This window comes from Micropterus dolomieu, linkage group LG23 (assembly GCF_021292245.1).
Source record: "Micropterus dolomieu isolate WLL.071019.BEF.003 ecotype Adirondacks linkage group LG23, ASM2129224v1, whole genome shotgun sequence".
Lineage (NCBI taxonomy): Eukaryota > Metazoa > Chordata > Actinopteri > Centrarchiformes > Centrarchidae > Micropterus > Micropterus dolomieu.
The window spans coordinates 29426852-29443015 of record NC_060172.1 but is presented as its reverse complement, the minus strand read 5'-3'; the positions used below and the strand labels follow the sequence as shown (position 1 = coordinate 29443015).

The following is a 16164-nucleotide window of genomic DNA, read 5'->3' as shown; positions in this document are numbered from 1 at the left end:
AGAGGTCCCCTGAGTAAACCTGGCCTCCTCCTGTTTCTTGTTTCTGTCCTCTTCTTTCTGCTCCTTCATCTCCTTCCTGAAATGTACACAAAGAAACTCACACCAACTCTAAAGCTACGCCTCACTGCTGTTATGCACTAATTTTGTAACACAGGGAAACAGGGATTAAAATGCTATCAAGGTTTATTTAAGTGGGTATTCCTCTATTGCGCAGGCTGTGGATTCCCGTGTCAGATATAGAAGAGGTGAAACACACCTTGTAGCAGCAGGGATACCTTGATAGTATTTATCTCTTCCCACACTGTTGACTCTTGATTTTTTTTTTTCTGGGTGTTGGCCTCCACTGACAAGAAGAGATTCTTTTGGGAACTAACAGCTAATTACCTTACAGGGAAACTATTAAGCTATTAACAAGGCAATCTAAGCTTCAGCTTAAACTAACGACATGCATTTCTCTGCTATGTGTGTGCGCGATTAAATTGTGTGTGGGAGAACAGCTTGGACTTTTTATAACCCATATAGCTGCTCTCTTTCAGATCCTGTAGTCTTCCACATCTGTAACCTAACACCGATTTGCTCTCAACCAGCCAAATGTTGTCTTAATCCATAATGTGTTTTACATCAGCGTCAGATGAATGCCCTGACCGTGCCACTAACTCGTCAAACTGTGAGCTTTGTCTGAAGTAACACCATCCTCCCCGTCTCTCCTCTCCACAGTGCTCGGAAGCGGCCGATCCCTTACTACCGGCCCAGTCCGTCGTCGTCCAGTTACGACAGCAGCCCGTCGCGGTCCAGCCGCAGCCGTAGCCGCAGCTACAGCAGCTACAGCCGGAGCAGAAGCCACAACCGGAGCCACAGCCGGAGCTGGAGTCGGAGCCGCAGCCAGAGCCGGAGCTGGAGCCGCAGCAGGAGTCGCTCCCGCAGCCACCACAGTTACTACAGCCGCAGCAGCTACGAAAGCCCCGGCTTCTGAGCGCAACAGACTGCACAGAAGGGAAACAAAAACCAACAGAGGAGAAGCCCCTGTTAAATTTACTGTGCTCCGGTTCAGTCATGGTGTACCTTTAACAAGCCCTCGACAGTGCCCGCACTGCTGTACAGTCCAGGACCCTCGACCTAGACCACTATCCCTCTCTAATGCAGAGCCTGGATCAAAGAGGAGAAATGTATTTTGATATGGCACATTACTATAAAATTGGCTGTCACTGCTCATGTCTTCACATATACAAGGTATTAATGGAAATGGGTTACCACATGTCAAAACTTAATTTGGTTGAGCTCAAAGAACAAATCTTGCTGTATCTTAGCACTTTCTTTCTCTTCTTCCACAAACAACCAAAAATGAAGTTGTAGAAAACTACATACTATATAAATATATATATAGATCCTAACAATAGGAGCTGAATAGAAGACAAAAAGAGGACACATCAACGGCTTACTGTACATTTCCCTCATCATGTACTCGTCTCCCCAAAGACTTCCGTTTCATCATCAAGCACAGAGATCAACAAAAGTGAGAACAAAAGAGAAGTCGGCGGATGAAATGGGAAGCAAAAAAGAAAAGGAACTTTTTTTATGATAAAAAAAAAATGTATTGTATAGGTTTGTCTGTATAGATGTAAACTCTCTTAAGTTCTGGCTTTGTAAACTATGCACTGTATATTCCATCCGATTTGAGCAGGTTTGTTTAGCATGGTGCATCAGGAGAGCCTTGCTGCTCGAAGGAGCATACCTGGCCGAAATGAAAGGTGCCAGGGTGCATCTGTGCTCCCCTCTGACACATACACTATGTCAGCCACCTGCATACAAAGGTGAATTATGTATTATATACTTTTACTCTCTTCCCTGTTTAAATTATTATGTTGACTCCGCTAATCCTGACTTTATGTATGAGGGTGTGTGTGTGTGTGTGTGTGTGTGTGTGTGTGTGTGTGTGTGCCTCCACTGCTATGACCAGTGAGGTAATTATTTATGCGTACACCACTGTAGCCTGCACTTCGGGCTGCTGTTTGGTACTGTACAGGAATACTGTCTGCAAAAAGTCTCCACGCACACTTTTGTGTTGACCACAGCTATTTATAATTCTACAGTATTTATTACTTTATTTATTGGGTTATTTATTGTTCAATTTATTTATCATTTTATTATTTACCATGAGCTGTAAAGCAGTTGGATCATGCTTTGAAGATGAGATTGCTGTATTCCCATTTGAAAATGTTCTGTATATGTCCATGTTGCTCACAAAATCGGTCTCTTATTGTAGCTTACCATCACTACTAGATTAGCGAGAAGGGTGGGGAGTCACCGCTGTGTGTTTAAGATGCTCTGATTTTAGCCAGTAGAACTGAGCCTTCGCCCTCAGTTACTCCCACGACTGCCATTATTGTGTCCCCGGCCTATTGTAATGGTTCATTTTATTGCCTGTATTGAGGAGCGTGGTATCGGCCTCAAACAGAACCAAAACATCTGTGTGAAGAGGAGTTCATTATTCTTATTCATATTTCCAGCCACCACATACTCTTATCCCTTGTGTAACGGACCACACCATGTTTCTTTCAGAGGTCCCCTGGTTACCAGCTTCAGGGAGAGAATGTATGTGATGTGGACTAGCATAGCAGAGACACCAGCAGGCTCTGTAATGCCTCCTCTGTCTAGAGCTTCAGTAGTACGGTAAACAGACTGGCGATACAATCAGGGATCACCCGAAGTCTTCCTTACCATTCGTAAAAGTCTCATGTCACTCACACAGTGTTGCATTCCCAGTGTAACCAGACTTAACCCAACTATGATACTCTGCGAAGCTGTTAATTTGTTCGAAGTATAGCATTGCCCCTTTGTCATTCTTTGTAGTGTACAAGTTATTATAACTGACAATAAACAGAAACAAATGGGGAAATAATTGTACACTCTGTGTTCTTCTTTTTTATTCCACCTTCATGTGCAGATATGATGTCATGCAGGTGCATATATTTCCCTACAGATGGTGCTGATGAGAACTTTCCAGTACCTGATACTCATGATTGAAAACTTAAAACCTCACAAAAATGGTCTAGAATGTTTTCCAGCTCTGCCGAACTATTGCAACCTCCAGTCAAACCGGGACTGAGGAGGGGATGTGGTCTAGGTATCAACGCCATACACTTATGGGTAATATTGGTTTCAATAAGAACTAAGTAAAAAATAAACATATCAATATCAGAAATCAGAATCAATAAATCAATAAAACCAGAAAAACATTTTTGAAACAAAAAAATGACCCCAGGTCTGTGAGCCAATGGGAAGAGAGCAGGGTGAGTCATTTAGAGTCTCCTTAAGTGAGAAGCGAAATTAACTTTTCTGCCACAAAAGTATAAAAGTAAAAAAGGTTTTACATTTACGGATAACTGAAATAATTTTCTCTAACAGTGAGAGAATAACAGTACTGTATCACCTGTGTAAAAATCTGCCGTTAGTGAAATAAAAATCAAAGAAAGTTACACAATGAGTGAAATGTTCATGTATTACTGGGCAGATATAACTTTGTCTTCCAGCTTTTATAAAGACGTTTGTAACTAACATTAGCATTTTAACATCAGCAGGGTGTGAGGAAATAACAAGTAGGATCCAACAACAACTAACATTGAACATTATCTGTTTAGCTTGTTGTGGCGTTTTTGTACTGTTACGAGCAACAGGAGTCGAAAACATTTTTAAGTTATTTCTGTATTTTATGTATATGTTTTACAGGCACTTAATTCACTAAAATCAAACACTGGCACTCACAACACACGAGAGGTGTGTGTTTTCAGTTTGATTCCAGACGATCTATTATAGTAGATCAAGTTTCACATGGTAAAAATTGTTTTAGTTAATTTAGTATAATCAGTGCAAAACACCGGAGAGTGCTGATAAAGTCAGCTGGAGACCCACAACAGGAGATCCAGGCTTACTTGTCATGATGGCACGTTGAAGTCCAAACAAAGGTGTAATACAAAACAAGAGAGCAGAAATCCAAATAGAAACAATAGACCAAAAGTCCAGCAAGTTATCCCAAAGTTCTTGAAGTTATTCATATTTTTTTCCGTTGAAACATACTATTCAGAAGTAGACAATTGGACGGCAACTTTGAGGAGTCTGTCCACCCTCTGACTCACATCATAGCTGGATTGAACGAGCGCAGGGTGACAGGGTGCAACGCAGGAGCCCTTTTCCAAAAGCAGAACATCTTACGAGAGTGCCAGTGCTACGTTGGTAGGAACACATCTGAGACATACAATAAAACCACACAAGTGGCAATTACAGTCTGTGAGGCTGCCTAATAGTTTTGAGAAACTGTAGCTTGTAAATTCTCTTAAATTTTGAAATTTGATGGCGTAATAACACTCCAACATTTTAATGCTGGTCTTGACTGTATGTGTGGTTTTGAATGTCACAAACATTCCACTCATTATTTAATATGAGGCTGATGACAGCATGAAGCTGCCTGTACTTTGTATCACATCATGGCCTATTCAGAGTCATGTTAGGCTTAGTCTAAGTGTAAGTGTATGTGCTCAGCAGGCCTCGTTGACTTCCCAGGAGCCTCCTAGATTCTTCTGGCTTTTTGGATTGTCCCGAGTGGAGGGGGGATGGCAGGGGGAGGAGGAGGAGGAGGAGGGCAGGAGGAAGGCACTAGGCAGCTGATACTGGGGAGGGCCTTCCTGTTGGATTCCATTCGAGTGCAACATCTGCCACAAATAGAAATTCTAGTACCTTCCATGAACATGCTGGGGGGTGTGACCATGGTGGGACTGGGGGGGCTTGGGTCAGAAGGGAGGGCTCAGTTGACAGGGGTGGTGTCAGTGTGTATAAAAGCTCTCAGCTGAGAGGCAGACAGCACGTTGGGAAAACACTTTCAAAGAGGCCAAACAGGCTCGACATCTACAGCCAGCAACTCTCCGCTACAGCAACACCCCTCTGCCGCTTACACCCAGCAGCCATGACAGAGAGACGTATTCCTTTCACCCTGCTCCGCACCCCGAGTTGGGACCCATTCCGGGACTGGCACCAGCAGAGCCGCATTTTCGACCAGTCCTTCGGCATGCCGGCCATGCCAGAGGACTTCACTACATTCCCCAGCACCCACTGGCCGGGGTACCTGCGGCCCTCCATCCTGGCCCCGGACATGGCCTCCATGATGACCCACACCCCCATGATGCCCCACACCCCCGTGATGTACCCAGGCGCCCTGATGGCCCAGCACGCTCGTGCCCTGTCCCGCCAGGTGAGCAGCGGCATGTCAGAAATCAAGCAAACCCAAGATAACTGGAAGGTGTCCCTGGATGTCAATCACTTCTCTCCTGAGGAGCTGGTGGTGAAGACCAAGGACGGTGTGTTGGAAATCACTGGTGAGTGCTCTTTTCTCCTTCACTATTTGTTCTGTACAGTTACCTGTTGCATGCTGATTCGAGGAGGACAGTATTTATAATAGTTATATAATAACCGCATAGACTAAAAACCTGAGGTGTTGAAGGTCCTGTCAGGAAGAGCCAGTCTTTGATAGGACCACTCATAACACCTAAAAATGTGCTAGTGTACAGGACAGATGCATTGGCAGGCAGATTAGAGAATGTCTCACTTGGTGTATTTTATCTCTAGTAAGTTTGTCTCTTACCTGTAGAAGAGAAACCGCTACAGTACTGAAAAAAAAAAACACAAGATAAAAAGGCAGGAAACATTTTTGCTAGGTCAAGCATAAGGCAGATGCATAGCTGTAGTGTTACATAATATCTTGATACAATAGTGTGGGCGGGGGCTTTTGGCTGCACGCCTGCGAGATGCAAAACAACACACAATTCAACATGTGGGAGTTGACTTTTACAGCTGCTCTCAGATGAACACAGTGTTTTCTCTCCTTGCCATGAAAGGTTTTCATTGTCCATCCCTGCCTGTGAAAGACCAAAGCAAAATGGGCAGACCTGAAGAAATGTGTGCGGAATGGATCCGATATAATAGCTTAGCTCTCTGAGTCAGTGTCAGCCTCTGTGTCTGCCATTTCACAAAGAGTCACGCTCTTGGAGTAGGGGGTTTAGCTGTGACTCACCCAGTGAGTCTGCTACTTTAAAAGGACTGCTGGATCTTGGCCAGGTCCAGGGTCTAGGGCTTGACTATGGCTTATATCTCTCTGCTGAGAGACTAGGTATAGATAAACAAAGCACGGGATCCAAATCAAACTTTGTATTTTATGTGTCACCAGAGAACAAGGATGATATTATGTTACATCATCGGTTTTAGTAAAGAGTTTTGTATACACACCAAAGTGCAACCTCTTTATGCCGCAGCCCTCTTCTCATTCTTTTCATCCATACTCTGAACTAATGACCCTTCATGAGCTTGTTGAAAAAGTGCCTGCTTGGCCCGGCAACAGGAGTGTTGTCCTGTTGAAACGGAGGGACAGATCCCTCAGGACAGCAACCTATTTCAGCTTGTTGTCATAACAAACAGATTATTTAGAGCCAGAATGACGGGCAATGTTTCCACATCACAGTCAGGCATCTTTGTGCCTAGGAGAGACTGACAGAAACTGATTAAGACTGGTGAGGGTGGTATGGCTGATAGACAAAAATACCACCACAAAACCTCAACAATCTCAAAGTAGCACAGTAACTATTCTGTTTGCAACTCCATGTGTTACTGTTACACATGGTACTACACGGTACACACGGTACTAGATAATGTTGAGAGTCCTCAAAATACTGGATCTAGTTTAGTTTGCTTCTGAAAAAAAACTTCAATCAAACTTAATTTTTTCAATATTTGCATTAAATATGTTTATGAATTGTAGGGGATAAGTAGAATAAATACAAAGTCAACATGCATTCTGTCTGCCACATAGTGCACTTTATTGCTTTTATTTCCATTTAATATCCATTTTGCAAATACCTACAAGATTGGTGTACCATAATACATTTTTTGTTATAAACTGAATGAATCTTTCAGATTAGTGCCACATTTATGTAAGTATGTTGTCTGCATCTTTAGGCAAGCATGAGGAGCGGAAGGACGAGCATGGTTTTGTGTCCAGAACCTTCACCAGGAAATACACGTGAGTAGCTCGATGTTTTAAAGATCATTATCACAAGTCTGTAGTTCAATTGACGAAAGGTAGCTACTGGCCGTGCAATACGTCAACAACTCACTTGAAAACTAACAGGTTTCTCATTCAAATGGGTTTGTTGTGGCTGTTTGACGGCGGCTTTGCAGTGAATTTTCACAGGCGAAATGCATTTCCCAGGCTGGCTTCAGATTTCTGTGATTCTCTTAATGTGGCTTTGCTGCCGTGAGTCTCTTTAGTTTGGGGTTGATCCAGCCTGTGGAGGGCTGGCTGCTGCTGATAGCTGAATTTCATGCTCTGAAAAGCAGCAGCAGCAGCAGCAGCAGCAGCAGCAGCAGCCTCCACCCCCTAGTGTTCATCCCTCTTCTGTCTGGGTTTTGAGCTTCAGAAGACTCTGCTGCCATCCAGGGGCCACAGCACACACTGAGCAGACAAACTGAGCGCGTCTAGGATCTGATCTTACCCCATCAAGGGTGACTTAGGCATTAATGTTGCAGTGATGCTTTTTTCATCAACACTGGAGTTCTTTGTAAATGTACTGGAGTGATTTTGTTAGACCTAATTGTGTTCTGCTTCTCCCCTCCAGCCTCCCCTCATCAGTTAACATCGAGAAGGTGACCTCCTCCCTGTCTCCTGAAGGGGTGCTGACCGTGGAGGCTCCTTTGACCCCGCAGGCGATCGAGTCCTCAGAGACCACAATACCCGTCAATGTGGACAACAAAGGTGGCGTGGTGAAGAAGTAGGAAGAAGAGAAACGCAGTGTGTCCCACGCAAACACACACACACACACACACATTCAAATAAGCACTTTATTTCTGCAACGTCCTTCTAGAAAGGTGAGGAAGCGGCTTATCGCTCTCCCTAAAGCAGGCTTGTTCACACGCCAGAGAGAGGGAAGCAAGGGCAATCCCTTGCTTCCCTCTCTCCCCTCTCCCCTCTGTCTCTGGTAATGAGCCAACCTCAACTGAGTTCACTGTGCAAACACATCTGCACCAGTGCCATATGCCTGCTCTTACACTCTACATCAGAATGTGGAAAATCTCAGCTTAGCCCCACCGGCTTTCTTTCCCTTTCTCCCTCACTTACACACACATACACCTTTTTCCTTTCCATCGGGCAAATCGCCTTCATGCCGCCTCTGCAGACACGCTAAAGACTACAGCAAAGCAGACTGTAATAGTAGTGATCTTGTAAATTTAAGAACCGAGGTCCCATGAAAGTATTCGCCACCACTCTAAGTGCAGAACAATGCCTGTTAGCAATCACACGGTGGTCTCCCTGGACTGGAAATAGACTGGTTGTATCTGTAATTGCTGTTGGAAAAAGAAATTCAGTCATGCAAACACAGAATAAACAACATAGTGAGTCTCTTCTTTCGGTGTGTGTTGTGTATTTGCATGCTGGTGACATCTTTCTCTTTATGGAAGTGGCGTCCAGAAGCAGCTACTGTGTGTGTCTGGAAACAGGACGATATAACTCAATGGAAATGCTGAGACTTATGTATGTTGTGGTATCTTATGCTCAATTATCCATCCGATGGTCATTCATGCAAAAGGGAGCAAGTAAAACATGTCAGCCCCCATTAGGGATGCAGGCAACCAAAGATTCTTTAACAGTGTTGCCTTTTAACATTTGTAATTTGACATTTAAGAAAAGCGCCCTACACAGGTCCCCACCCTGTGCCATGCACCGTGTCTCTTTATGTTTCAGGCCAGTCAATATAAAATTAAATGCATACAACCCATAATATTTTATAAAGAATATAAGATATGTAGTCTACTGGGCTGGGTCTGAACTTTATATAGTGGAGAGGAAAAACTGATAAGGCAGTTGATTTATGAGATGGGTGACATATGTACGAGAAATAGGGCCATTTCTGCTGTGTATCTGCAATGAAATGTGTCATTATGCCCAAAATTGCATATTTATATCATACAGGATGTTGCTGATGAATTTTTCATGCCCAGATAGATACATAATTAATGGAGATTTGCTCTCTACTCTTGACTGAACAAGGTCATTTAAAACAATTGCAATGGGCATGGATTCTAGTGGGGAACGAAAATACCATAGAGTCTACTGAAGCCAAGGGGAGTGTCTTATATTGTTGGTACGCAACCACTAATGATTTTATTGCTGATCTATTGATACTTTTTAGCTATTTTATATGTCAGTCTGTCATTTTGTCTGATAGCCCACCACTTTGGTCCAGACTGAAATATCTCTACAACACATTTTGTACAGACATTTATGGTCCCCTACTGACTTCATCCCCTTGACTTTTCCTCTGCCATGAAAAGTAGATTGTCATTTGTTAAATATCTTGACAGCTATTGCATGGACTGCTATGAATGTAGCTAAAGATATTCAAAATCTCTAGGATGAACAAAAATAATGTTTGCACCATCATCAGGTTAAAACCTCAACATGTCCAGTACTTTGGTTTATGACCAAATACCTGCAAAATCAAAACAGCAGCAGCTGTACTTTGTGTTTAGTGCTAATTTGTTAATGTTGACAGCCTAACGAGCTAAACGAAGATAGTGAACATTATACCTGCTTAACATCAGCATGTTCACATTGTGAATTTGAGCATGTTAGCATACGTACTAGAAATTAGCATTTTGCCTTAGTACAGCTGCACAGAGCTGCTAGAGTGGTTGTAGACTTTTAGTCTTGTGGATTGATCAATCATAATTATGTCTTTAGTCTAATCACAACCTATCACAACTTACCAAAGCCCAGGACGATGTCTTAAATGTTTGTTTGAACAACAGGCAAAAACCTCAGTTACTCATTTTATAATGATATGAGAATGTGAAGAGCAAGCAAATCTTTGCATTTGAGAAGCTGGAGCAAAAATGTTTTATTTATTTAACTTGATAAAATTAAACAGTTGATTCAGACATCAGAATTGTCATCTTGAACCTGATTGATTAGTCTTATAAATTGTTACAGATGATATTTACATACAACATATATATACATACATATTTCTCACTGAAGTTGTACTTCCACATATCAGTTATAGAAAAGGTAAGCATTTATATTATAGCACAGCTTTGAGATGTATCTGCCTCAAAGACCACATAATAAATAAAATACTGTACATGTTATGTACATGTCACCTGTTTCACTCAGCACAGGGCAGCGGGGTGGATGGTACGGTGGATAAGACACATGCCTTTGGTGTGAGAAACCGGGGTTCGATCCACCATTGTGCACCCGAGCAAGGCACTTAACCCCTAGTTGCTCCAGAAGCGTGCGACCTCTGACATATATAGCAATTGTAAGTCTCTTTGGATAAAAGCGTCAGCTAAATGTAATGTAATGTAAGCACATGCCCAGTGTAGTCCTTAATCCACATGGGAGGCGCAGGCAATTTTAGAAGGAAGAAAATAAGTCATTTATTTTTGTTATAGCATTGCCTGCTTTGTAGTTGAACTCAGCAAACTTAGATCATGTCTATTGTGTGTCTATGTAGATATCTTTCATGCAAGTTGTTAGTGCTAATGTTGTATGCTGTAAGGTAAGCTAGCTAGCTTTCTTTGAATTTCAGTATGTGTCTGACACACAGTAATATTTAATTGTTTTATTATTATGTTATTAAGTGTTAGTCTAAGACCTGTAGGCATAACTGTGGGCCCATGAGTGCTGGACTCCAAGAGTGCCACATGTCTAACATAAACACACACTATAATACAGTCTTTGGTTGGTGCACATTTGCACATTAAGTTAAATTCTATTATTATGTTCACAACTATGTCACTACAATGAATGGCAGTAACTAAGATACTTGGATCACCCCTACACACACACACACCAGTTACAATTACATTTCACCCCAGGGTACATAACAACAAACCAAGACAATAGGGTGAATTGGAATGTCAAAAGTGTGTGTGTGTGTGTGTGTGTGTGTGTGTGTGTGTGTGTGTATACAGGAAAGTGTCATGATAGGAAAATAGCATGACACTGTACAGTTATGAATGCATTGTGTCTGCTATTTTCTAGTTTCACACCGAAGCATAGCTGACACTCTACATGAACTCTGTTTTCGTCACTGCTGTGATGCCGTAACAAGAGTTATATAACTCAAAAGATTCCGTTATTATATCCCCTTTCATTAGATTCAGACACTTCGCCAATCTAAAACGTACACCAACACATACAGTATAGGTTTAAAAAAAACAAAACACACACACATGTCAGGACATGAGTAAGGGGAAGCCAGTGGAAATGACATCACCAACCCCCATCAGCTGGAGGTCCCTGTTGTAATAAGTACACTGTACAGCTGCTCATATGAAGCTGATACAACTTGATTTTTTTCTTCATGCTTAACTCCGTACAGTTAATCATCAGTCCATGCAGGATCAAAGGGAAGATGTAGCAGCACTGAGGAGGTTCTGAGTGGCTGGTGGTTTTCATCACTTTTTTTCCTTCCTCCCTGTCAACTTCCAGTCATTCATGCCAGCCCACTAATGCACATACTAACTCTTCTCTTGACTCCAAAGCTGCAGGGGAGATCTATTTATAGAGCGCTCTGCTATGCACTGAGCCTCCAGCAAGTTGTATAGTTGCACAGGGTAGATAGCGGACATGAACTGATTCTTCTTTCCTTCTGTGGTCCCAGACCTGTAGTGACTATTAGGTTGCTTATCAGCTATCATTAGCTTGATCTCATTTCATGTCATTGTAGACATTTCTACAACATTTGACTGTATAATACGATATAGTGTGTGTAGTGAGTTTTAAACATCTGCCAAAACAGATGTTTATTGCTTTAACATTGTATTCGACATATATGCATTATATAATTTGGATGCAGTGCCATATGTATTCAGTACATCTGCTACACAGTGAGCTTAGTGGAAGCTCTGCTATTCTACTATTCATGGAAGCTAAGCAGACACTGAAGAGGCAGCACTCTCTAAACCACTTAGCTTTTCAACTTTTCTTCCATGAGTCACCATTTCCTTCCAGTTTAATGCAGGCCTAAATTATTCATGCCATTCCCCATCAATCCAGCAGCTATCGTGTCCTTAAACCAGGGAAGTGCCTCGTGTGAAGAGCTGTTTGCTACCAGGCCGCTGATTGGACTCCTCTCAGATCTCTACATCCTCCCTGCACTCAGGCTGACAGGCTGAAGAAGGCAGGCTCTGTAGACATAATTTTTCATCTGAAATCTGGACAAAACTCAGATGGAACTAAAATACCACACAACATGTGGCTGGATTCTCTGGAAAAACTGTAGTCCTTTTACTGCTGAAACAAACAACAGCAACATTTGACAAGTAAATAAAGATACCCACTGTTACAACAGAGATCATTCCAACTGGCAAAACCAAGAGAAAGCCTGCTTCGTGTACAGTGTAATGCTACATTACACATTCTCTCACGCCTAAGAGTTCAACACTGATGTGGATAACTGGTAGTGATGGTAGCTTTATAAAAGAGACAGAATCAGAGAGGTCTTTTGATAAGGTTAGACCGATGGTTGTAATTTTCTGTAACTTCTTTATAACTGGTAAAAATCATCTAAATCTTATTTAGTTTGTTTTGTATAAGTTTCCCCTCTTTAAGTATTACCACTACACCCCTGATATGACCTAATATACTGTGTTTAATGATTAAGCCTGCTGACATGATTCTACAGTGGGAATATGGAGCAACAATGTCAAACATTGATAAAAGTTAAACAACAGTAACAGCTGGGGATCAGAGCGGCTTACACTCCAGGGTTTGGCAGCAATAAATTATTCTCACCAAGATTCATTTCACTATGGCACAAGCACAACACAAATCACCCTTTGCTCAGTTATCATGTGCATTAGGATGGTTTTTTACCATGCATATTAAACTCAACATTTAGGAGCTCTAAAAGCATTAGATTACACATGTAAAGACAACTGCATTACCTCTTGATTTTAAATGCTAACATTCCCTTTAATGATGTTTAATGGTGCAAATCTAACAACCATATTTAAAGCAAGCTCTAAAGCTGTGTCTGACTGGACCCCCGCAGACTCACGAAACACTCACACTGATCCTTTTTGAGCATAAAAGATGAACTAACTAGACAAAAGCTCTGATATCTTCAGTGGGTGTGTGGACTCTGAGCAGTGCACTGAGGGGAGCAGGTGGTGTGATTTTTTTTCTCCTTAGTAACAGCTCAGGATTGGCTGGTGACACCACCTTAGCCCGGGGGTCGTCCAATCATATGTGAGAGTGTTGATTGCCTTTCAACCAATTAGCACTCACCAGCTGTTCAATAATTAGTTCTCCCTCAGTGAGTGAAGGTGTTAATTAGTCCAATTGTGGCTCTTGATTGGCATCAATTTCCAGCGTTTCAGCACAGTCATTCCTGCTTTGATGAAATGTATTAATTGTGCTCAAAGACTAGAGTTTGCTTTGCTATTTCAGTTGACTTACCTGCGTAGAAATGTAATGTGAAAATGGTCAGGTCTGATGGAGGTAAGGCTGACCTTGTCCTGTCTGTGTTTTATGCAAAAATCTAATGGACTGACTCATGATGAGCTATTATATAGCTATTATATTTGTGTCAGCTTGACATTAGCAATTCAATAGCCTAATCAAAGCCTTCAAAATGTGAAGTCTGTGTGCATTTGCTGTTAGAGACATGAGACTTTTGGCAATACTCTTATATTAACATTCATGCCAATAATGCATTTGAATGAAAACTGTCCTTCTGTCAGTCTGTTTGCTTGTCAATCCACCTCTTTGGATCAGACTAAAATAACTCAACAACTATTGGATGGATTGCTTTCAAATTTTGTTTATACGTTCATGGTCCCCAGAAGACACATTTCACTGACTTTGGTGGTCCTCTGACTTTTCATCTAGCGCCACAATGTGTTCAACAGTTGTGGTTTTGGCTCATCGACCCTTCACATACATTGGATATTGATGGACCCATACTATTTTGCACTGGTGAGAGAATCCAGAGAGTCTCAGCTATGGATTATCTACCCATTACATCTAACTTGCATGTTACATTAATGCAAATTATTGGATTATTTCCACATTGCACACATTCTATATATATTGCACATTCTTTAGTCAATATATTGTACCTCCCACATTTCAAACACTTTACACTGATCTTTTCTCTTTAGAAAATCCATTTTTATTGTAAAATTCTATTGTATATTTTTATTAGGATCACCTGTTATTTGAGGTACTTTTGCTTACTTTGTATGTTTGACGGTTATGTGCCACAACACCAGGGCAAATTACTTGTACATGTGATTTATTCTTGGCGATCTTCACATTTTGTGATGTATTAAGAATATCCATCAAATGATTTTACACACTTTCATTTGTTTGTTTCTTCACTAATAAAGACCAGGCCAATAAACATATGGATCTGGAATATTTTATTGTATATTATGAATGAAGGAGAGCTCAAATGATGTAGCAAGGATGGATTAAGGGTCCAGAGGGAGGGATGAGGAATCAAGGGATGGAGGGATGGGTACGAGGTTTGAGGAATGAAGCAGTGAAGATAGAGAGATGACGGGATAAAGGGATTAAGGGATGAGAGGAGAAATCAGGGTCATGGACGAATGGATGGAAGAAAAGACAGAAGGGAACCATGGGAATTGAGAATCTGAGTTGGGGAGCCTTCTCTTCATGTGCTCTGCTTCAGATAGAGCCCCTAAAGGAACTAAATGAAAAGATCTGTGTGGGCTTTTCTGATCGGATTGTTGTAGGTAAGGCATGCTGGAGAAGATCTGTATCTGAGATGAACAGAGGGTCTTCGGGGGAAACATGACTCGTTGGTCTCTATTTTCTACAGCTGCTATGATTATTGGGTATATTTTGCTGATTCTGGAGGAAGGAGTGAGAGATGAGAATCGGCGACCATTCAAATGTGAATCTCCTGCCGCTGCATCTGTGAAGGGCTGGATGCCTTCTGGCTTGGTGATGTGGTCACGGTAAAAGAAGGAGATGCCGTACCAGGAGGAGAGGAACTGGTGCCACAGTTTAAGCCGCATCTTGCATGCTTCGTCCAATGTAAGGAGGTGTGACAAGAAGGATCATCCTTGAGGGATGATGCGGATGGTGTAGCTGAGGTGGCCAGAAGGAAATTTGAAATGACTTAAGAATTTAGATGGGGCCTTCCGAGGAACTCCAAGTTAGTGACATGCGGAAGTCAGAGTGTTGAGACCGTATGTAGGGAAGAGGATGGTAGCATGAGGGCATCTAAGAGATGAATAATATACGTGAGTTTGTAGTTATTGAGCAAGGTCAACATGGTTACAGGCAAGAATATGTTGCCTGAACACGGGTAATGTGGGGGATGGTCAGGCAGATGCGGCTAAAGTGAAGCTATTAGACAGAGGAGGAAAGGTAAGAAAAGCGCTGGAACCGGGCAGCGCTATGTGGAAAAGAGGTGTATTTATGTGGGATAGGGCTGAACGATTTGGGAAAAATGGAATTTTTTTTTTAGAGTTTTGCTAAAGTTCAATATTCACTGCCAGTCTAATTTCTACAGAAGCCGGGTCAAGCAGCACAGGGCAGATTAACTGGACAGGAAGTCAAACACAGAACGGCAAAGAGAATCTTGTCAATTTTCAAAATAAAACACGCTTTGCAGACTCCTGATCATACATCAACAATAAACAAAGTTAAAACAGACAAAAAAGCAACAAATCAACTACGTAGCCTACTTAACCATAGTAGAAGCACAAAAATCAAGGACAACTGAAGTCCTGAGGTCAGCAAAATCAGACGCTCTTATTCTGAAATGCTCCATGTGGATATGTAACTTAGCCTGCACAGAGGGTAATGGAACAGGCTCACAGAGAGCTCTTATCCGTAGTTGAAGCACACAAAATGGCAAAATCGTCTCCTCATGCCATGAAGTGAGGACAACCAGTGGAACCTCAGACTAACAAATAATTGTACAGATTTCAGATCATTTGATATTTTAGTAATTGTTTTGTTTTTACATTTGATACTGATTTTCTTTATTTCTTCTTTTTATTATTTTTTAATCAATTAATTCTTTTAAAAAATGGGGTTGGGGGGTTGGGGGGGTTTGTCTATTAATATATACACACGCG

At 41.8% G+C, this 16164-nt stretch overlaps 2 protein-coding genes across 4 annotated transcripts in view; both read left to right on the top strand.

Annotated features, from left to right (window-relative positions):
* srrm3 (serine/arginine repetitive matrix 3) overlaps nt 1-2883 on the top strand; it is a 67128-nt gene extending 64245 nt beyond the window's left edge. For all 3 annotated transcript variants that reach the window (XM_046041102.1, XM_046041099.1, XM_046041100.1), the window contains exon 14: nt 718-2883. In XM_046041102.1, the coding sequence (XP_045897058.1) occupies nt 718-973 (256 nt within the window). In that variant the 3' untranslated portion in view covers nt 974-2883. The remainder of the gene's footprint in view (nt 1-717) is intronic.
* A 1971-nt stretch (nt 2884-4854) lies between these two features.
* hspb1 (heat shock protein, alpha-crystallin-related, 1) lies at nt 4855-8444 on the top strand. Its single transcript, XM_046041113.1, has 3 exons — nt 4855-5366; nt 7000-7063; nt 7659-8444. Exons 1-3 carry the CDS (start codon nt 4958-4960, stop codon nt 7813-7815), a joined length of 630 nt encoding a protein of 209 aa, XP_045897069.1. The 5' UTR covers nt 4855-4957; the 3' UTR covers nt 7816-8444.
* The last annotated feature ends 7720 nt before the right edge of the window (nt 8445-16164 follow it).

Excerpts from the sequence above, each read along its gene's own strand:
- hspb1 (XM_046041113.1), top strand. The coding sequence starts at position 4,958 with ATGACAGAGAGACGTATTCCTTTCACCCTGCTCCGCACCCCGAGTTGG. Across the intron at positions 5,367-6,999 it reads CGGTGTGTTGGAAATCACTG|GCAAGCATGAGGAGCGGAAG; the intron begins GTGAGTGCTCTT and ends CTGCATCTTTAG. Across the intron at positions 7,064-7,658 it reads ACCTTCACCAGGAAATACAC|CCTCCCCTCATCAGTTAACA; the intron begins GTGAGTAGCTCG and ends TCTCCCCTCCAG.